The 22,893-nt window shown below is 41.1% G+C and overlaps 2 protein-coding genes across 5 annotated transcripts; both read right to left on the reverse strand.

Annotated features, from left to right (window-relative positions):
- Positions 1-2,087: 2,087 nt before the first annotated feature.
- LOC111854811 (uncharacterized) lies at positions 2,088-6,494 on the reverse strand. Of its 2 annotated transcripts, XM_023833194.2 has the most exons (4): positions 6,148-6,494; positions 5,130-5,732; positions 3,879-4,846; positions 2,088-3,767 (listed from the first exon to the last, which is right to left on the reverse strand). In XM_023833194.2, the coding sequence occupies exons 1-4, from the start codon at positions 6,215-6,217 to the stop codon at positions 2,709-2,711; spliced, it is 2,700 nt and encodes an 899-aa protein (XP_023688962.2). In that variant the 5' UTR covers positions 6,218-6,494; the 3' UTR covers positions 2,088-2,708. The 2 variants fall into 2 exon arrangements, with proteins under 2 accessions (XP_023688962.2, XP_072572693.1); XM_072716592.1 differs by lacking the exons at positions 5,130-5,732; positions 6,148-6,494 and adding an exon at positions 4,933-5,123.
- Positions 6,495-7,357: 863 nt separating this feature from the next.
- Positions 7,358-22,415, reverse strand: znf576.2 (zinc finger protein 576, tandem duplicate 2). Of its 3 annotated transcripts, none has more exons than XM_023833265.2 (5): positions 22,092-22,415; positions 20,937-21,123; positions 12,467-12,582; positions 9,530-9,673; positions 7,358-9,360 (listed from the first exon to the last, which is right to left on the reverse strand). In XM_023833265.2, exons 2-5 carry the CDS (start codon positions 21,085-21,087, stop codon positions 8,533-8,535), a joined length of 1,239 nt encoding a protein of 412 aa, XP_023689033.1. In that variant the 5' UTR covers positions 21,088-21,123; positions 22,092-22,415; the 3' UTR covers positions 7,358-8,532. The 3 variants fall into 3 exon arrangements, with proteins under 3 accessions (XP_023689033.1, XP_023689036.1, XP_023689035.1); XM_023833268.1 differs by lacking the exon at positions 22,092-22,415 and adding an exon at positions 21,527-22,082; XM_023833267.2 differs by lacking the exon at positions 22,092-22,415 and having other exon boundaries at positions 20,937-22,082.
- Between the last annotated feature and the right edge of the window lie 478 nt (positions 22,416-22,893).

The raw sequence follows: 22,893 nt of genomic DNA on the forward strand, positions 1-22,893 counted from the left end.
TGTCAATGTGTGCCTTAAATGTAAGCTCAGAATCAAAAATAACTCCTAGATTTTTTACCTCAGTTTTAGTCTGTAGTGCCAGATTTCCCAGACTATTAAGAACCTTTTTTCTCTACATTTCATTACCAACAAGGAGAATTTCACTCTTGTCCTCATTCAATTTCAGAACATTTCTATTCATCCAGCTAACAATGCTCGCTAGACAATTCACCAGTTTATTTACCGCACTGGGATCCTCTGGTCCTACAGATATGTATAACTGGGTATCATCAGCATAGCTATGGAAGCTGACTCCGTGCTCTGCAATAATTTAACCCAATGGCAACATATATATAGAGAACAACAGAGGGCCAAGCACAGAACCTTGTGGTACACCAAAATGAATATCATATACTCCTGATACATGGTCGCCTAAGCTAATAAAATACTGCCTTCCCTTTAAATATGTCTTAAACCAATTTAAAACAGTCGCAGTTAAACCAATACATTCCTTAAGACGATTTAAAAGTATATCATGGTCAACTGTGTCAAACGCAGAACTCAAATCAAGGAGGACAAGTATAGAAATATTATTCATGTCCATAGAGATTCTCAGATCGTTTAGAACTTTCACTAAAGCAGTTTCAGTGCTATGCCCTTGTCTAAAACCTGACTGAAACTTTTCATAGATATTGTTTCCCATGAGGAAGTCATTCATCTGTTTAAAAACTGCTTTTTCTAAAATTTTGCTCATGAGAGGTAGATTGGAGATGGGTCTATAGTTACTGAGTATAGAACTATCCAAGTTATGCTTCTTAAGTTGGGGCTTAACAACTGCTGTTTTAAGTGTTTCGGGGGAAAACGCCTGTTGCTAATGAGTGATTTACAATATCGAGAACCGTTAAAAGTATATTTTCAATAACTTATTTAAAAAAAGAAGTAGGAATAGGATCAAGAACACATGGGGCAGCGTGTGGCTCAGTGGGCTAAGCCGTGTGCCTGTAATCACAAGGTCGCCGGTTCAAGCCCAGCCTCAGCACATCTGCGGCTCCTTGAGCAAGACTCTCAATCCCCAGCTCCCTGGGCGCCGCTGCAGGTGGCTGCCGTTCACGGACAGCTTGCTCTACAAAGAGCAAGTTGAGGGAGGCGTAAAAACAATTTCCCCACGGGGATCAATAAAGTATCAATTATTATTATGTGGCATTACCTAAACAACTTAATATTTTATGTAACTCAACTTTGTTTATTTTATTAAAAGAGTTCATTGTATATTGAGGACTAAAAGGTGCAGAATCCTGAATTGGAACTAATGTCTTGGATATACTAGATCGAATATCAGTCATTTTTGTATTAAAAAATGTAGCAAATTCTTCACAAATAAACAGAGGTGCATTGATAGGCCCATTTAGCCTAAGTAGAGGTAGTTATATGTCATAATGTATCCACATCCTATTTTGCCTGTATTTTCATTATAATTACAGGGTAATTAATTATGAAATCCATCCATCATAGAACCATTTGTCCAATACATCAGGGTTCCCCAGTTCCGGTGGTGGGGAACCCTGCAAACTGTGCTGCCAGAATGCAGCACAGTTTGCAGATTTCCCTGCTCAGACACATCTTAGCTAATTACCACGTTTAGTAGGTGCATTGGAACAGGGAAATCTGCAAACTGTGTTGAAATTTGGCCCTATGTGACTGGATTTCAGGAACCCTGCAATACATCAAAGCATTAAATAGGACAGCAAAATATACAACATGAACATCTACTCCTGAGAAATTGTGCATTAATATGAATTTCATTATGACAACAATCAGTAAAAATATTTTAAAAAAAGACAACAAAACAATATTCATTAGTGTTTGTACTGAGAAAACAGAACAGTGTTTTGTTTTTTTTTAACTGAAATTGACTGACTAATATGATTATCATTTAAGTTATTTATCCCACGTTATCTTACAGACTAGAAAAGTGACTATTTCTTTAGAAGTACAAGTCTCATTAAATCAGTGTATTTCATAGAATATGTGAACTGAGAAAAAGGGGGTATTTGTATCTGAAAGCAATTGAGAAGTGCAAGCAAAAGTAATAAAGCCTTCCAGCCAAATTAACACTGGAATCTTTTTTTTTTCTTCATTTTAATAGGGTGCAACATCCATACAATGATGTTCTAAAAGCTAAAACAATCCATTTACAGTGGATTGACAAAATGCTGCCTACTTTTGGGTTCAGCACAAAGATATCTTTTAATATATCTCATCCACAAATAAAATCCAAAAAGACAAAAATACATTAAAATAGCATGAAGAACATTTCAGATTAGAGCATAAAAACCATTTTACTAAAACGAACAGCACCACCCTGATGAAAGGGGTATTTCCTGTACTGCTCACTGAAGGAAACTTCAGTGGAAACACATTATATTATCATATTGAACAAACATCATATTCTGGACAAAATCAAACTGCAGATAAGTGATACAACATGTCTGAGATTAAATAAGGTAACCATTATTTTATTGTCGCAATTTGGTTACAATACATTTTTACTCTAAAGAATATTCTTAACTTTAGGAGAGTTCCACTCTGATCACTTCCAATCACTTTCAAAATAAAATTAGCTATTTGTAAACTACAATAACGCTGTCTTCCTGACTATGGTCTTGTACAGCTTGAGTTCTTGGCATGATCGGGAAGAACATCCTTTAACATCACTGCATGTGGGAGTTTCAGCGACGCTCACGACGTCTCGGTTTCCTCCTTGGGGGGTAAGGAAATAAGGACGACAGAGGCCGAGACTGGGTCGGAGCAGAGGATTCTGGGAAGGGCAAGTCTGACTCGCTAGCATGCTGCATATAGTGCTCCAGGAGGTTCCCATCCAGCAGGATCTGACCACAGTTCACACATTCATGTGGTTCATCTCCAGAGTTGTCCATCTCATCCCAAACCTCCACCTCCACAAAATAAAAATCCTCCATATTTCCACTGTTACGGTCTTCCACATTTGCCCCCACATCATTGCTGTCATGACTGTCTTCCACCTGCTTCACATTAATCCTCTCATCTGACATTATTTCACACCTGGCCTGAATCAGGTCACCCGACCCAAGGCCCCCATTGATAATGGAATTGGCCTCCTCTTTTGCTCTTAATGGGGAGAAGACAATTTCAGATTGCACATTACTAGCACATACATGTTCCTGTTTAACCATATGGCTCATTCCTTTTACCAATTTTGAAGGCAACACAATCTCCATCGGCTCATAAGCTGTACCCTCCCTTGCTATATCCTTGGTTTTATGTCTCATTAGAACACTTGCCTGCTGCGGACCACTTGTATCAGTCTTTTCCTCATCCTGCATCTGCTCTCTCTCTCTTTTCAGATTAATTCCAACATCCACCTCCAGTTCAAGTCCTTCCCCACTCTGGGAATCGACCCGGTTCTTGTCCCCACCGGATGCTTTCAGCACACTCCAATCTGCCATCATGACTTCTGGTGCCACGTTTGGCTCCATCTGCATGACCTCTTCCAAGGGACCATGGAGCACTAATGGGGAAAGCTTTTCCTTCTTGCAAAGAACACCATCCTCAGGAGGAACCATCTTGCTCAGTGTGGTACCCAACTGAGCAGAGGATCTTGCTTGGAGAGGGACGATCATAATGAGAGTGGCTACAGGAGGGTGACTTTCATTTAGTTTAAGTTGCAACACCTTATCTTGGAATGCTGATGACTTATCAGACCTTATAGACCTCTTTTTGGACTGATCCACATTGGCACCTGATGGCCCCTGTAAAAAGATAACAATAAGGTCACATAAGAATAGTGCCCAGAGAAACCCAATCAAAGCAAGACCTACTGTTGCACTCAGAAGAGTAACCCAAGGCACGGTGCCACTTACTGAGCCTGAAAGAACACGACCGCAGTGCTTCTGATGGCTCTCGTAGGCCTGCTGGTGGGGGAAGCCTAATCCGCAGTGCTGACAGAGGCATGGTCTAGTGCCAGCATGACCCCCCATATGAGACATGAGGAGCAGGGACGACCGAAAGCCCTTCCCACACTCAGAACATGTCAGCACCCTCTGGTGGGCTCCCGCATGCTTCTTCAACTCTTCCACGCTCTCAAAGGCCTGCCCGCACTCCATGCAGCGGAGTCCATCCCCCCCGGCACCTAGGTGTCCCCAACAGCCTGTCTCCTCCTTGTGTCTCACAAAGTCCCTTTGGCTGTCGAAGAAAGCCAGGCAGGCCATGCACTGAATCCGCTCCGGCACACACACGTGCTTGTGGTAGAGTGATGCCAAGCGAAAGTGGCGCTGGCAGCGGATGCAGGTGTACGGCAGCAATCCCAGGTGTGAGAAGCTGTGGCGAAGCAAAGCAGTCTTCTTGGGGAAGACTTGACCACACTCAGTGCAAACATAGGAGGGCCTGCGCTCATGTCGTTCCAAATGGCGGAGAAGGGATTTGCACCGGCGGAACTGGCGGCCACATTGAGGGCACTGATGCCGCGTGCACTCATTCTGGTGCTGGTCTGCGTGCTGCTGGCACTCTTCCAGGCAGCCAAAGATGAGATTACAGATGTCACACTGGTAGATCCTCTTTCTCAGGTGGACACACTCCATGTGGACCTGCAGGCTTTCCAGCATGTCAAAGCCGGTGTTGCAGATCCTGCAGCGGATGCCTGCAGCTTGCGCATGCTTTCGGAGATGAGTGCGATAGTTGGCAAGGTGGCAGAACTGTTTGCCACACTCAGCACAGTGATAGGGCCGCGCTCCACTGTGGAGGCGCATGTGTTCTTGAAGGCGAAATGCAGAGGGCAGGGTGAGGTTACACACCTTGCAGAAATGCTCCCCCATGCTGTCAATTGGGATATCTAATGCAAGAGGGAGAGGAAGAGATTCAACATCAAGGTTCTATTGCTGGGAAATATCACATATTTCATCAAATATATGGTATCACCTCTGTGGTGTAGCCCAGCCTGGGATAGTCTCCAGGCTCCCCTAAGACCTCGAGCAAGTGTTCAGAAAATAGATGGACGAATGGAAGGACAAACATGGGACACGAAAGAGCCTAAAGTAGTGAATCTGTTGTGAACCTGTGTAAAAACAGGAATAAACAAAAGTAGAATTTCCAGCTTGAAGCACAAAACACCACACCTGAGACAGCCATCTCCGCTTCCTCATCTTCATCCTCCTCTGAAGCGTCACTGTTATCAGTCTCTGCAGAGTCCATCTCCATTTCAATTGCACCAGCATCCTTCTTATGCCCCTTTCCATTTTGCTTTTTATCACCGTTATGGGGTTTATGTGGACCTTTTCTTTTCACAAAGACAGTTTTTGGTTTAGAGACCAATTTAGGGGCCATACTGCTAGATTGACTGGGTTTAGATTTATGACCAGTGACATCCTTTGGATCAATGATCTGCAATCTTTCATGCGGATGAGAATCATGGTCTGTGTTGGAACCGGGATCAGGTAAACTGTCATTGCCCTGCACAGGCTTTAAAGGAAAGTTATTAGCTGGCAGTGCATTTGTGTAATTGCAGGTAATGGGAGAAGGACTGCTATTTGTTAAACTGTTATGTATACAGAGGAAAGAAGGAGAGGAGGTCTGAGAGTTTGGATGAGTTTTAAGAGTGCAGGAGGAATTATCTGAAGCAGTTGCTGATGAAGTTTTATTCTGCGTGTCTCCATTTTGGAAGAGATCTGGAAAGCCTAGCTCCGTCAGCTGGATATCAATGGTAAAGCCAGACATAGGGTCTAAAATGAGAGAAAAGGGAAAGACATTTGCATGATAAATAGGGCTGTAGCCAAGATTTTTGAAATACTGAGGTCAAAACTGTTTGCCCTTCCTAGGTGTGCCCAGTAATGGATCGTGGTTATTTTAGTTGCAGAAAAAATACTGAGGACTTGACCTCGGCGTCCTCGATGGTAGGTACGGACATAATGACTGAGGAACCATAGAATTTAATGTTTGAAAAACTATCAAAATTCACTTCAGAGGGAGATTCGGTTAGCCTAAATAAAATAACTACTACTACTACTAAATAATAATAAACAACACCACATTTTACACAAAGCGAATATGTGGTGCACAAAAATGACACCACTTAAGTGTATGAAGTAGCTACGCAGACCCACTTACTCACACAGTATAAACCGGCAACGTATTTACCTGTTAAAGCTCCGTCCATTTCAAAGCACAACCTCCGTAATGTTTCAGTTAAAAGAAAACAAGCACTCATAAATCACATACTGCTTTCCCGCACACTGACACTATAACCCCATTGATAACTAGCTGCCTACTAAATATAGCAGACAATACACAAATAACTGGTTGATGAACCATATGTTATAGCATGAATAAATGGCAATAAAGGTATCACTTTCATTCTTCTTTTCAATGTCTTTGTTTTTAATTTTTAACCTATACAGAAACACAGCATTTTGTTATGTTAATTAAACCTTTCACTTCCCTCCCTGTAACGGATCCCGCATCCGTCTTCCGGAAAAAAAGCAAGGCACGACGGAAACACCAATTACAGCCGCTTCATTCACTGCTGCCCCCTACAGTAGGCAGCAGTGTGATGCACCGCCAGTGGAAGCATCAAGTCTATCGGCGACAGTAACTATATTTTAAATTAACAGTATACTTATAATTTATGTCTAATAAGAAACTTGCTTTTAATGCAATTTTGAAAAGGAAATAATTCACAGTACTTTTTAAACCCTTAAAATATATATCAGGGTTCCACAATCCATAAAAGGAAGACATTGCGTACAAACAGTGATAGGCACGATGTCCTTTAACAAGACAGCGGAGACAGCTGGGGTTTGATGTCTAGGGTCACTGAAGAACCATTTCAAGGAAGTACCCTTAAAGTGCCCATTCATCCTTCCTGCTTTCATCCAACTGCTCATCCACTGCAATGTCATAGCCAGCTTGGAGCATCTAAAAGGGAGCACCTTGTGCAAAGCATCGGATGCCCCAGTAGGGATGCCAGTCATCACAGGGCACACACACACTTTGGGCAATTTCAGCATACCAGTTAAGCTAAGTATACAGTTTTTACATCAAAACAGGAAGCTGGAATACATAGAGGAAACTTTGGGAACACGCATCCAGCAATTGTAGGATTTCATGCCACATCCTTGGAATTGAGGCAAGTGCGCTACCCGTTAATCAGCTGTGCCTGCTGGTAAGGTAGAATCCAGACATTTACTCTGGTGAAGCTATTCATGAGCTCTGCCAAAATCATACAGCTGAATATTATTATATACACGTGTACAAATATGTTCAACACACCCACAATCTATGTTTCAGAAAGCCGTTCTTACATGCCAACCATTATTCCTTGACAGAACAAATGAAACAGAAGAATGACAACTTTCATATCAGACCCTTGGGTCAGTTTAATTACAACTTGTCAGCATAGTGGTTAAGGACCACATCTGCATACAGTCAGCTGTTACAAAGAAAACATTACAGATATTACAGTTCCTCGCAGGTTTCTGCTCAGGCCTTTTTTCTCATCATTTCACAGGGATATTAAAATATTAAATTACTGATGTGGTTAAAATGAAGGCTTCAAGTGCAGGGATGAGAATTGTACTGAGGAGAACTATGCAGGAGGCGCTGCACAGACGGGGGCCTCAAGTAAGAGTGGAGAAAACGTGTCTGAAATAAACAATATAGTTCTCAAATAAAACTCACTTTCAGGGGTATTATGGAAATTCAGGCTAAACATGCAGGAGGTAAAATTTCCCTTGATGAATATAAAACATTTTGCAGCCTTTAATCTGACTTGCAATATGCTTGATAAATGAACTAAATTTACCCAATACCCACATGTAATAAACCAAACACCAAAATAGATCTGCATTCATTATACATTACATAAAAGCTTAAAACCAATACAATCCTGTTTTATGTAGCCTCCCTGCAAGAAATTTAAACCTCAATTTAAGTCAACATATTCAAAATAAACAGATGCCTACAAGTGCTACTTTAACACTTTAAGTTAAATCCAGAAATTAAATGCTCCATTAATCAGACAACCTGGAAGCTATTTACTCACACACATTTCTAAAAAGAATACAAAAAACACACAATGATAAAAAATAAAAATCACTTAAAATATGAAACACCATTAAACTCCCCCCCACAGGCTCTGATGTAGGGGCCTGCCCACTTTTAATGCAGCTAAACATAGGTACATAATTGAGTTTATTTACAGTTCCAACTACATAGTCATTCCTTCAAAAGGTTATCCTCAAACTTCGCCTTCTCTATAAAAAAGCAAACCGCCCCCGACAGACACTCTTAAAAATAACTACATTAGGGTACGCTAACCAAACAACTCCTTTTGGAGTAGGACGATTACAAATAATAAAAACCTATGAAAGCTTTCCACTTACTGAATTGTCTTCCAAAACCCAACGAGTCCCACCCTCACACAAATTTATTAAAATCCCATTTCCTGTGGTACATTTTACAAACCCCGTCCACTTCTAAATCAGCCACCCCCCCCCCCTTACAGAAATAGCGACTCTTCCAGAATTATCTCTTCCCTCCTTCGGCAGCCACATCCTCCTCGGTGTGTGCTTGCCGATGTGCCTTCAGGTTGCTCTCCCTGCCAAAGCTCTTGCCGCAGGTGGGGCAGGCGTGACGGCCAGCGCAGTGGGCCCGTGCCATGTGTGCCTTCAGCTGCTCTGGCCGCGCGAAACTCTCCTCACACTCCCCGCATGGGTGGGCCTTGCGTGGAGGCGGCGGCCGGCTGTGCTTCTCCTTCTTGTGAAGCCGCAGCTGGGCCAGGCCTGGAAAAGAAAGCTTGCAGTCGGGGCAGGGGTGCTGACGGGCCGCTTTCTTGTTGTCGGCCTGGGCTTGGCCCACTTTGGCCTCAGCCCCCTGGATGACCTTGGGAGGCCTCCCGCGTCGGGCGCCTGTCTTCCCCTTCACCTCGGCCGCTAGTGCGGCTGCCACCGGCACGGCCGGCTCTGCTTCTGCATGGTTGCTCACACCAGACTCATCTCCTTCCTCACCCTCCCCTGCCTTCTTTCTCCGTTTCCCTTTCTTCTCTCCATTGGCTGCTTCCTCGGTCTTAGGGGGACGCCCCTTCCTCTTGGCGGGGGCTCTGCCATTGCAGTGCTGGTCCCCGGCATGGTTTTCCTGGTGCTGCAGCAGCTCAGCCTCTGTCTCAAACCCTCGGCCACACTTCCCACACCGGTGGGTCTTGGTAGTGTCGTCGCCGTCCTGGTCAGCCTCGGAGCGGGGCGGGTGTTGGGCTAGGCGGTGACTCCGCAGCAGGGCAGGACCCCGGAAAGACTCCCCACAGTCCCGGCATGAAAACTGCCTTTCTGGACAAACTTGCCTTCGATGTGATGTCAGCTAGGGGATTCCACAAAACAGACATTAAATACAAGAGGAGACTGATTTGGATAAACTTCACAGACTAATTTCACTTGTTTGAGAGCCATACCCTGCACATTGTCTTGTTATAAGAAAATAAAGTCCTAATATAAAGCCCCCCTCCAGTCAAGCACAAAGCAATACTCACCTCAGAGAAGGTACGGAAACTCTCTGGACAGTGGGGGCACTTAAAAGGTTTGTCCTCCTTGTTGTGGGTCCCCTGGTGCTGTGTGAGCTCCTCAGAGGATGGGAAGGTGCGGTCACACACATAGCAGGTGAAAAGTGTGTCACACTGGTGGGAAACAGAGTGAGCAGACAGAATCATTCACTGAAAGACCACATTCAACAGTAAATCAAAGGAAAAAGAAAATCACCACCAGAAAGCCCATGCATTTTCATTTATCAAAGCGCATTTCCTTGCTGCGACTTAAGATGTACTTGCTTGGGCACGGTCCAGATTGCCTAATGCATATTTGACCCCCAAAGTCTAGTCTGTTTGACTAATGTGATCACTCTGTAACCAGGGTTCTGGCAGGTTTCAGTAAGTTAAATTTAAGACCTTTTTAAGACTTTTAAGACCATTATGAGTAAAATTTAAGAGCAACACGATGCATTACTAGAAACATTCGAATGATACCAGAAATTCTCATATTTTGTGTCACTCGATCATATCCTTAGCCTAACATCCACATATCATATGTGTTTACAAAGTGCGTTTTAAGAAGTTCACATAGGGGAGTGGTATTTTAAGGCTTAAACTATAATAAAAAAAAATTATGTATATGGTCTTTCTATATCGTGGATTTTCACCTATCGCTGATGGTTCTGGAACGTAACTTCCGCGATAGGGGGGGGATCCAGACCCATCAGCGATAGTTGAAAATCCATGATATAGAAAGACCATACACAAACTTTTTTATAGTTTAAGCCTTAAAATATATAGTGATCCCCCGCCTATCGTAGAAGTTACGTTCCAGACCCATCAGCGATAATGAAAACTGGAAACAGCTGATCACACAGGGAATCCACACGGGGTTAACGAGGGGGCGTGGCACACGGGAGGAGAGGACGAGCGGGGCAGGACATACTGCACTTAGATTTTCCCAAGCAATTTTTATTCAAATAAGTTTTTTCATCTGTTTTGCTTTTTTGTCTTGGTTTAACTTTTTAAAATCTTGGTTTTTATAAAGCACATTAAATAACCCCTGTGTATGATAATAAAAACTTGCCTTGCCTTAAGGCAGGGGTACCCAATCTTATCCGCAAAGGGCCGGTGTCTATGCGGGTTTTCGCTGCAACTCCCTGATTAGATTACTAATTAGAGGACTGATTGGCTGAAAGAGTCCTCACACCTGGGTTTGAACAGCTGACCTACAGGTTATCCCAAAAACCTGCATACACACCGCTCCCTTTGCGAATAAGATTGGGTACCCCTGCCATAAGGAGACCGAGAAACGTTCTCCTCAAGACCACACATACAACCAAAAAACTATATGCTGGAAACTAAGACATTCACAAGGTAACTCCATGAAAAGCTCTGTAAAAGTAGAAATGTGCTTATTTTATGATAAGATAACGTGAGCCAACTGGCTAGTAGTTGCCTTTTAACCGAAAAAATTCACTCCAGTCAGAGAAAAAAAGTTACTAACGCACTACAACAAACCATTTACATTGCAAAAATGTATGGCATGAAATAAACTTGTAACTATGTCATTCAGTAATACAAATAACAACATACTGTTCACATTGGCCTCAAGAACTAAGTTAGTGCTTGATTCCCCTGCACTTCCTGTTGTGGCTGAGCGTGCACCTGACGTCAGTGGCTGAAAGTGCACGTTCTGCAGCCAGACCGTTCTCAAACTGTTTATTACCACGCAGACACCGGTGCAGACAAGAAAACACAACCAACGGATTAGTTTTACAGCGTTTTGCTATTTTATTTTCTGCAGACAACGCTTTTTGGGAATGAACGGAGGTAAGAATTTTAAGACTTGGGTAAATTAAATTTAAGACCTAGAATGAAAATCTTGGCATTTGTAAGACATTTTAAGGCCTTAAATTTAACTTTCTGAATTTTAGACTTTTTAAGACCCCGTGGGAACCCTGTGTAACATGCCCAGGCTCACTTGGAGAGGTGGGCCCAAGTGCAAAACGCTAGTATGGTCGCCAACCATGACCAAGCAAAAACTCAGACATCAGTTATGTGGCCAATTGACAAACATGGTGGCAAAGGGGAAACTTTGGTCTAGGGCAGAGGTGCAGTGTTTGCTGGAAATGGAGGCTGATGAGAGTATCGAGGAACAACTGTATGCAACACACAAAAACTTATGCAAACGCACAAATAAATAAAAATTGCGGTGTTGCATAATTAAATCTGTGTGTATCTTCGTGCCCAAAACGACATTACAAAATAAGGACATTAACTATGGCTGCACAATATCAAATGGTGATTTCCTCACAATTATATGCCGCATATGCAATAAACACCAGGACTTTAGATAAAACATTTATCCGGACGCCGGCTTTTTTGGTACTACATGAACATTTACTTAAACCAACAATTTGGTAAACAGATTAGTAGTGCTCCTAAAATACTAGTGCGATGTGCATTGTGAGATCCCTAAGTTAGTAATTCGTATAAAATCAGTGTATCCTTACAAATAACTAACTGAAATACATAATATTTCAATACGGCAGAGGAAATAAAAGTTTTTATAACCATATTGATAACTAACCTTATGAGACCCATAAAGCAAAAAAGCGAAATGTACACACTTCAAAAGACGGAAGACTCAGATGAAAGCGATCCAGTACCTGCAGCTCTGACCCAGGTGACAGCTGCCCACCCCCTGACAACCAGTCCCATCCCTCCCACCACCTAAAGCAGGTGACCAGGCTGGCTGATCAGCCCCGCCCCTAATCTGACCACTCCCCTAATCCGTGCAACCAGCGTCGCCCAGCTGCCAACCCAAGTGACCTGACTCGTACCACTCCACGCGTAATTTGGGCGATCAGCCCCTGACCTATGGTAACTTTTTATCATTAAAAGACCAGTCCGCCTCACCCTTGACCCAATGACCTGTACCTGCTGAAGCTGTTGCTTGTATTCCTCACGGTGGCTCTTCTTCATGTGCCTTTCCTTGGCTTTAGAGTTGCAGAAGGTAATAAAACACTGGAAACACTGCAGGTTCTCATGCTGGTCTGCAACAGACAAGGCAGGGAGACACTGGGTCACACAAGCAGCCAGTCAAGAAAAGGCCAAAGTGTCTGCAGGTTATCCACATATTTATCTACCAGTAATTGCTATTTTTGGTTTAAAATGTCACTCTTCAGTAGGGGTGTAAAGATGCATCGTGATGAATATATTAAGATGTTTAGTTAAATGCATCAATCTGCAACATTAGATTCTCATCGATTTTTAGCAAAATCTTATTCTAATAACACACTTATGCTAGGTAACTCGTTCTCGGAAGATGTGCAATGTAGCAGTTCTGGAACGCAATTTTTTAAAATGTAGGATGGCAGGGGGAGGCTCATTAATATGCATAGAAGTAGCACTTGATTTTCTTTATGCTATGACACTTATGGGAAACTTGCCCATTTTGTAGAGGAAAAAAAATAAAATCAGTCTTTTTGCTAGCTACTCAAGCAAGACTGAAGCTAGCTAACTAGTTAACATATCAGTATTGGCTAACCCAATAAAAATCAAGATATCCATATCGGTCTGATGTATCAATCTTGGTCAGTATTGCCAGCCAATATTTAAACAATATCAATATTCAAAGTAGGGCTGCAACGATTCATCGAGTAACTTTAATAACTCAATTACAAAAAATTCTCCATGCAAATTCTTTGCTTCGATGCTTCGTGTAATCCGCATGACTATGTACTGCTTAGTGATCACTGTTTCACTTTGAGGATTATTATTGTCGCTAGGGCTGCACGATATTGGGAATAAATCACATTGCAATATTTATTCTTTCTGCGATATATATTGCGATACTGGGATTTAAAAAATTCTAATTAGTTCAATAGCTCTATTGCCGGGGTATTCAACTAAAATTTAAAGAGGTCCAGTTAGAGAAAATTTCTTGAAGCAAAGGTCCGGAAGATCATAATGTCTAACTATTTAGTGTGATGTATATTTAAGTAGCATATCAGTTGTATCAACATTGCATGTAATCAGTACCTGACTGTCAAATCAAATTAATTCAGTGCAATTCAATTTGAGATGTTTGCACACACATGTAACAGTTCTTACCTTGTAAATAGTATGCTTTTGTATTTAACTATGTAAACACACTTTTGACGTAGCTCATTTTAGGTTTATAATGGAATAATATAGATTTGCCGTAAGATTTCCTGCGCAAGTCTGAAATCATGAGTGGCGTGCCAGATGCTGAAAACGTACAATTTTTATTTCACCTGAGTTGATCAATAACAGATAATATTACTTTATACATATGTTAAAAAGCGGAAACTTCCATGAACATGAAATCACCAGTAAACTATAATACATACTGTATTTGAAAACTTTTCAGCTATATGATTTCAGGACAGACCAGCCACTCTCTTAGAAACATTACGGATTTTTGGTTGCGTGTGTTCGCTTCACTGCTGTTATTAAGCAGTCACTCTGTTAGGAACATTACGGCTTTTTGGTCGCTTTGCTGCTGTTATTAACACTAATGGCACATTAGCGCAGACAAAGGGCTATCGGTCCAGGTCCGTATGGGACAGCTTCTGGGTCCGGCGCAGTCCACCTGTTAGTGACCGCTGCTGTATTGGTATAATTAATCATTCTAGAAAGATTGACCTGATTATAATATATGATAAAATATAAAATATGACCTGATTATAATTGACCAAATATAATGATGATAACTTAAATCAGTACTAAACAGAGCATGAGCATTAAACTATGGAAGCTTATCGCATATGAGAGTTAACATGAGTGACAAAATAATGCTGGGTTAAATGGTTAGAATGTTTGTGCTTGGTGGTTCGTTCTGTGATCGACATGTTTGTTAGCTGCCCGTGCAAAGCTGCGTGTTGGCTCCGTATCCAAAAACCTTTAAATTGATCTAAATTATATTAGACAGACTTTTGTGGATTGTTTAAGAATAAGAACAGTGTGACATTTGTTAGTTCAGCAAAAACACCAAAAGCGTTAATTTAATTTGCGTTACTTAACATCACACATCCTGCGATGTGACTATTGCACGTGCGTACATCGCAATGACGATGCTGAAACGATATATCGTGCAGCCCTAATTGTCGCACAGTGTACACGCTGCATTACATGCAGCAGGTTAGATTTGATGGTGCAATGGAGGAAGACAGGGAAAATAGTGAGGAAAGTCAGAGAAAAAGATGAAAAATGTTAAGTTTGGGACCATTTCAAACAAAAAAGCGAAAATACTGTACAGTATGTCTATTGTAAAACCGAATTAGCTTACCACAATAGCACAACGTGAATGATTCAACATCTCAACAGAAAGCACCCAGTCTATGCATCCAGTCCATAGAGCGGAACCAATACAAAGTAAGCGCAAGTGTTTCACTCACATTTGTGGCTAAAAATAGAAACGTTTTTTTGCGATAGAAACGTTTTTATGGGCATATGTATGAATAAAAAAAGTATAGCAAGATTCAGCCCAAGCAGTGCCTATTTTTCTTCAACAAAAACACTGATAACACAGCAGCAGTGAAAATGATGCTGTCATAGTTTAACATGGAGCTGGAGTCTGTCTATACACTAACAGCAAAGAGCAAAGAGACGGTTCCGTTACAGAGATGAACTCAGGTGGAATGAAGGAAAACAGCAGTGCTTGTAATCACTACTAAACCTTTACTGGTAAAGAGCTGGCGAGAGTCCTTAATCAAACCAGCTGTTCAACAAACTGAAAGGTGAAGAAAAGCGATGTTTTCAGCTGCTCCCATCCACCGCTGTTTGTCACAGTGAGCGGGGGTAAGTCTAAAGGGGAGCATGGGGTGTACTCAACTAGATCTATTTCAAGGCTTTAGTAATATTATTTAGCAGATTTAGATTAATATGAATAATATTACATAATATAAATATAATATAAAAGTTACCCAACCCCCCCTGCCCCAACAGCCTTGGGCCTGTAAAACTCAGACACTGAATTATTATTATTTCCTCTATTTTTCAGTAAATCAGTGTCTTATGGACAGTTTTGTTCGGGCAGCTGCACCATGTTCAGTTCAGCAAGCTGCCGAGTTGACCAACAGCACTGAGTAAACTCTCACTCACATTTACTTACACACACACACACACACACACACACACACACACACACACACACACACACACACACACACACACACACACACACACACACACACACACACACACACACACACACACACACACACACACACACACTATTCCTACCTCATCCAGGAGATATAATCCTGTCATAAATGTACAAGAATACAGAGAGTAAAGGCCATTTTACAGTAATTTATGCCTTAGTTTAAGATATATGTATACCTTTTTTCAGTAATTTTATTTCACATTATTTATTTTTGCATTTAAGAAAGTGTTTTCTTTAAAAAAAAAAAAAAACAAAAAAACACACACTTATAGTACATAAATGCACTATAAGGGTTTAGCTCTTTTGTCAGTAGTTGTATGGAGTTCAATCATTAAAAATGTTCCTAGAAAGAAAACCCATGAGTTGTTAATTTGCCTATTTTTTTCTTTTTTGAATAGTTACTATTGCTCTTTAATAAGACAAAAGTATTTATCTGATTACTCAATTAATCAACGGAATAATCGATAGAATACTCGATTACAAAAATAATCGATAGCTGCAACCCTAATTTAAAGTAAATAGCACTAGAGCTAAAGACAAGTACTAAAATAATGGAAATGACTGCATTGCAATAGTAGAGGGATTTCGTCAGCTCATTCACACTTAAGAGGCCTCAAAGTACCGGCCCATGACGTTTATAATTCACCATTAAATCAGGCGTTTCGACGATCATTCGTTTTTCATAGAATACAACACAATGTTACATCATTCCATTAAACTGCACCGGAAGCCCTCCCTCCCCGCTTGGCAAGTGACTCAGAGGTTAGCCATTTATCGGTATCAGCAACAATAAACCAAAATATATTTGGTTAAATTTCCACATTACTACACCACTAGTTAGCCTAGATGAAAGCAGCCAATCAGGCAGTGCTTCCATCATGTTTTTTTTTCCCCCTGTATAATTCAGCAGTTGGCCTTTTTGACAATTGACACTGGCATTTTCTCCCTGTTAAATAACAAAAATGTATGTTCTCTGAACATTCCATTAAGTGTGTAATTAAGGTCCCATGGTCATGTTCATATTTTTTTCCCCCCAGAGAAGTTAAAGGTGAATTTAGGTTATCAAAATTATCAGTTAATAGAATAATCAGTTAACAGAATCAAATCATGGTAGAAATTACAAATTTCTGATGCACTGAAGTAATCAAATCACCATATGGTTAGGCCTGGGCAGTATCTATTTTTTCATACCATCATACCTTCTAGACATTTCACATCAGTATGACAGTATTAAAAAAAAAAAACCACGTAGGTCAGCAACACATGGGTCACAACCCAAATTTGGGTATAGTTGGAAACGTAAACATTTTTAAACCGGCATGGTCCTATGCTGATCCACAATCAGATTTCCCAGCCCCAATCCATAAATTAACCTATATAAGTGTGTCTTGAGTCTGCAAATGCTTAGCTCAAAACCAATGAACACTCAACCAAGAAGCCAAAACACAGATGTTTCATTTAAAATTCAGTGGGACATCCAGTCAGATTTGTGCGATAAACATTGATTGGCATTAATGCACTGCATGCTTGATCAATTTAAACCCATACTTGATATAGGGTCACAACCAAGTTGGCATGGTAAAAATTGGTTTGGGGTGCAAAAAAGATTCGAGAACTACTGACATAGGGTATTGTAAAGTCTCGAGACAGAGGGCGCTTTTCCACCGCACAAAGTACGGTACTTTCGGTACGGTACGGTACTTTCACTTTTCCATTGACTTCCGGTCGAGTACCAGTACCGAAATCTCGAGTACCGAAAGTGCCAAACCAGTTGGGGTACTTCTTTGGTACTTCGGTACTTTGGGGTGGGACTTGCAAACGTATTTGCTGTCGATTGGTTATGCAAATAGCCTGCCGCTGAAACACAAAATTCAACCGCCATCTTTTGAAATACACAGCGAGAAACGAAACAAAAAGCAGTAGAAACAAAAATATAAAAAAGTAAAATGGAAGGATGGACAAACGAGGAAACACAGGCTTTAATTGCCATATGGTCGGATGAACAGATCCAGTGGGATTTGGATGGCACTACGTGAAATAAAGTTTTTGCCGTTCCAAGCAGTTAAGTTTCCCTGTGTTTCCCTTGTCGCGTGCTGATTTGTACACGGTTTCGCTGTTGTTTTCATGTCTTTTTACGAGGTAAACAAGCCATATATTAATTTTAAAACATCACATTCCTTTTGTATGTTTTTTGTTTTTACAGATAAATGAAATTACTTAATTTGCTGGATAGAGGTATTTCTTGATGAACAGTATAGTATTGCTTATAAGACTATATTATGCGTGACGATCTACTGTATTCACATGTAATAATGTACCTGAGTGATTTTCAGACATTTCACATACCTCTTTGCTTTAATATTAGGGGAAACATTATTTCCTGATAGACAGGAGAAATATAGGGAAACTTAATTGCCCGGAACACTAATACCAAGCCGCTTGGAAGAAATGGGGCACACGCGAAACACCGAACAATGCCACTTGAAAATCAAAAAACATAATTAAATAATATGTTTGCTTTCAAAAGACTGAATTAGCAGTAAGCTAATTCTTACTGCTTTGATCGGCTTAGCCAAAGTAAGTGTACCTACGTAAACGTAATTGATGGCAGCATGATTTGGATTTTACTGAATCTTAATACTGTGATAGAACCGCATTTTCCAGCCTCAACTATTAGTTTTCATTTTGGGCTGTCAGTCAGGAGCGGTCACTGATGATGTCATTTGGAGCTGGTACCATTTTTTATGCCAGTGGAAAACCGACATGAAAGAAGTACCAAACTTTCGGCACTTTATGGAAGTACCGAAAGTACCGAAAGTACGGTACCTGGTGCGGTGGAAAAACGCCTAGAGAGCTTAAAAGGGCTCATCAGTGTGGAAGTCGAATGCTAGGGAAACGAGGAGACAAATCTTTGTTAGAGTGAAAAAAACCACCCTTCATTTGCTGACACCAACATCACTGCTCGATCTGTGGCCGCATGTGCACTAGGTTTCAAGTATACCGCGCATGCTCCAACTGTTTCAGACCAGAGTAACGTGACATCAGTAGTTTTACTGGACAAACCCCTTTCTGGGGGAAAACCAAATGGTAAAATCGACTGTAGGCAAATAAGAGATAGAGGTTTTGACCATGCCTACAAGTTGCTGTGTTGTGTACTGCACTGTCAATAGTAAAAATGCACCCTGACATTCGGTTCTCCTAGCTACTTAATAGGATAGGGGAGGGCAAAAAAATTAGGGATTCAGGCTACTCGGATTGAAGACCCTGAGGGAAAACTATGGGACCCCAATAGCAAATGTGTCTGCAGCAACACTTCCTCATTGGTAAGCAATATGTCTAACCTACATTAAATAACTTACAATTTTTAATTGCAAATTATTGCACACAATAGGCTATACAGTAAAGAAAATCCTGAACTGGATCTGCACAGTAACAGCTGTGCAAGTAAACAGTGTGGACAGACTACAAAGGCAGCTACATTTAACTCTCTAGACTGAAAAAAAAAAGTCAGACGACAACTCAATATTACCCAGAGACTCAATGATGTAGGATACGACATCTCCGGCCACTGCATGGGGTCATTAATCCATACCGATGTTTGGCTAAAAGGACAATGACCAATACCGAGAGGTTTATCAAAAATACCAACACCTGTCATCAGCGCGCATAGTGCGTACGCAACCCTCCTGATCTCCTTTTGCCCTCAACAAAAAAATGGGAGCACTTTTTAAAGACAATAACTAATCCATAAGTTTTTGTTTTTAATGTAAACTGCCTCCAGATTGAAATGCAAATGGCAATCACCACCTTGTGTCAACCTGAGTAAATAAAAAGGATACTACTGCTGTCCCAAAGAGATTTATGTGTATAGAATACTATATGTATGTGAGAGAAATCAGAAGACAGTTCTAACTATTGAGGCTTTTATTTAGGTTTTAATAGCCTTTGTATATGTATCCGGCATTAGTTTATGGATAAATTGAAAAGTTCATTACGATCGTTCAAATGAACTGCTAGGTATCGTAACAGTGTTACATAGTAGTATGTAGTTACAGGCACATGTTACATAAAGTTATGAATGTAAATAGTATGAACAGCACTGTTTGTATGAATATATGTTGGAGATGGAAATGGAAATTAAATGAATAAAAGTAAAATGGCTTAATGTAACTGTACATTTGCTTCCTCCCTTGAAATTGTGTGCATATTTTTGCCCCTTGGATCACGGTTTTTAGGGACATTGAGATTTCTTTAGCATTTTTGCCACAATGACAGGAGGTGATTGCTCTCATAAAATACATAGGAGGAACTCTAAATTATAAACTAAAAATATCACAATGCAAAGTATAGTGAAAATTTTGAAATTTTGCCACGTGACTCAAATTATTCTGAGCAATATGCACTGAAAGTAAAACCCATATAAAATCATAAAATCCATAATTTCCCATCATTTAATGCACAGATGGGTATAATAAAATGTTATTCATTTATACAATTCAAATGACTAATAACATGAAATTAGACAAGGGAAAAGAACTTCTAGGTACTCAAAGATCAAACTATGTATGCATAAGGGCACTAAGGAGCATCGTCTCAATGTGCAGTCCCTGAGCCACAGCCAGAACACAGCAGGACAGCTTGTCATCTTTAAAGCAGAGAGAACCTAAGTTTTACTACATTAAAATGGACATACGCCACCTGTTTATTTCCTGCACAATGTTCTGGTTACCTACTGTGCATTGACTGCACTGTTCACTTGCCAGTACTATAAGCTGGTATCTATGCACGTTATGTAACCTCACTGGTGTATGTAAACGTATTTCCCACATGGATCAATAAAGCATATTTTATATCAAGAATTAAAATTTATTGAGTACTGAGCTGAAAATGTCACATAAGTATATGTCATGCAATAGCCCTCTTGCAATAAAATGACCACTAACTAAAATCAACATAGCTTTTGGAGCAGAGGCAAGTATGGGGGAAAAAATCATTCATGCGTCAAAACAAAATGTGTAAAAAAAAAAAAAAAAAAAAACACACCAGATGCTCCAAGACAATGGTTTTCTTACAGAAGAAACTAACCTGAGTTTCTAACTGCCTGAATGACGAGAAGCAGAAAACAGGGTTTACTTTCATAGACATTAACAAAACTACTTGGCTGCAGAACTTATCCACTCTCACCAGAATGTACCAAAGGCATGCACGTTCACTCACATGGCTGGGCGACTGGGGTGGCAGCAGGTTCCTGGAGGATAAGCGTGGTTGTATAGGGCTGTGCCTGTTCATTTGATGCCATCTCCCCAGGTTTCTCAGCGGTCGCTTCACCAACCACAACCTCCTCTATTTTAATCACATCTGGGTCCATCTTCAGCAAAGGATGAATTAAATTCAGAGACAACTTCTAATGGGGTGAAAGGTAAACAAAAGCTTTATGTAAACATCAACATCAAAACCAAACTTTCCACTTTTAACAATAAAAGGCACTGACTACGACCCTACCAGCCATCTATAACTTTCTTGCACTTGCCGTAAATGTATTAAATAGTGCTACCAATGAGTTGCTGTGTTTTCACCCTACAAACGGCGTTTTCTCCGAAACGTTTTTACTGTCATATGACGTTTCTGCTATTCGGCGAGGAGACAAATAACTTAACCCACCCAAAATGATCTCGCCATTCTGCATTTTACTAGCATACATGAGAAATAAATTATTCTGGAAAGGAGTCCTTGTGTCTGGGTGCTAAGCCTACTCAAAAACCCACCTAATATATAAAGTTATTTTTCCGATCAAATCCACTATTTACCAGTAGTTCCTGTAATCATACGGTAGATATTATTGCCAAAAAGACTCGTTTGGCAGAGGACGCGTCGGTGAATCGCACTGGGTGGGAGTGTGGTTTTAGTTAGCACTAGCTAGCTAACAGCAAGAAAGACCCACAACGCCCGCACACCAGGACGGCTCGATGTTTCCGCAGGCCCCGACTGCGGCTAGGCCTCTTCCAGCGGAGACGCGAGACGGTTCAGCTCCTATACACATACACTTCGCCCGCAATGTCGCGTCTTCGCTGGCATTGCCCGTGCGTATTCCGTGCACGGCTGTTAGTCCTTTAAACCGCGCGCCGACGGTTACGCTTAGCTAGCTAATGTCAACCAACTAGCTCCTTGTCAAGTTCCAAGTGAAACTTCAAGGCAGGGTGATTCAGAAAACGGGAAGTCGGCTAGGGTTTGTTGGGAACAGCCGCCTACTGCTTTTTAAATCATACACACACACTGATGAATATCATAGCCCATACCATGAGTTTCACGCCTAATTATTTCTTAAAAACTTAACAAAGATAGGGCAAAACTAGGCTCACGGGCGCCACTTACCTTACACAGAAAACACGGCGCGCTGAAGTCAACCTGCTAATCTGGCCCCCGAACCCCGTCACATGACCAGGGTAAATTCTTGCGCGGCAGCGCGAGCATCAACCCGAGCTGCATCGTTTGTAAACCGAAAGCCTATACCAATGAATAACATTACTAACCCTAATGATTTAATCTGTCATATGACCAGAGATAATTCCTAGGCGACAGAGTGAGCACAAACCAGCCAGTACACTTTTTTTAAAACCACAAAAAGCAAGTGCCGATGAGTAACACCGCTAACTTAGTGATATGACCCCAGTCACATGACCAGGCCGTCAGCATATCAACCAGCTGATTGCCTGTAAACCAAAAGTCTAAATCAGGGGTGGCCAATCTTATCCGCAAAGGGTCAGTGGGTTTTTGCTGCAACTCCCTAATTAGAGGACTGATAAGCTGAAGAGTCCTCACACCTGAGTTTGAAGAGCTGACCTACAGGCTATCCCAAAAACCTGCATACACACCGGCCCTTTGCGGATAAGATTGGCCACCCCTGGTCTAAATCAATGTAGAATGCTGCAGTATTGTACACTAGTAATCTGCAGTGATGGTGTTAAAGTTTATGGAATTGTACTTGTCATCAGGGCCCTGTTTAAAATAGCTTAACTGGAATATATATCAATAAACCAGTAAAATTGCAAGTTTTTCCATGCAAGTAATACTGTGGAATGAACAGCAACATGTGTAATGGATTAAAAAAATCATCACCAGAAGCCCAACAGGGGTCAAAGCAAAAGGCAGAGTAGATGGGTGTAAATCAGAGTCA

The sequence above is a fragment of the Paramormyrops kingsleyae genome, chromosome 9 (assembly GCF_048594095.1).
Source record: "Paramormyrops kingsleyae isolate MSU_618 chromosome 9, PKINGS_0.4, whole genome shotgun sequence".
Taxonomy (NCBI): Eukaryota; Metazoa; Chordata; class Actinopteri; order Osteoglossiformes; family Mormyridae; genus Paramormyrops; species Paramormyrops kingsleyae.

What these genes read in the sequence shown, in the direction of transcription:
- LOC111854811 (XM_023833194.2), bottom strand. Translation starts at nt 6,217, where the DNA reads ATGAGTGCTTGTTTTCTTTTAACTGAAACATTACGGAGGTTGTGCTTT. An exon ending in AGCGGAGATGGCTGTCTCAG is followed by an intron (nt 4,847 to 5,129) that starts GTGTGGTGTTTT and finishes CTCTTGCATTAG; the next exon opens with ATATCCCAATTGACAGCATG. An exon ending in GTCGTGTTCTTTCAGGCTCA is followed by an intron (nt 3,768 to 3,878) that starts GTAAGTGGCACC and finishes ATCTTTTTACAG; the next exon opens with GGGCCATCAGGTGCCAATGT.
- znf576.2 (XM_023833265.2), bottom strand. Translation starts at nt 21,087, where the DNA reads ATGGACCCAGATGTGATTAAAATAGAGGAGGTTGTGGTTGGTGAAGCG. An exon ending in ACAAGCAACAGCTTCAGCAG is followed by an intron (nt 9,674 to 12,466) that starts GTACAGGTCATT and finishes GTTTCCCACCAG; the next exon opens with TGTGACACACTTTTCACCTG. An exon ending in GTTTCCGTACCTTCTCTGAG is followed by an intron (nt 9,361 to 9,529) that starts GTGAGTATTGCT and finishes GGAATCCCCTAG; the next exon opens with CTGACATCACATCGAAGGCA.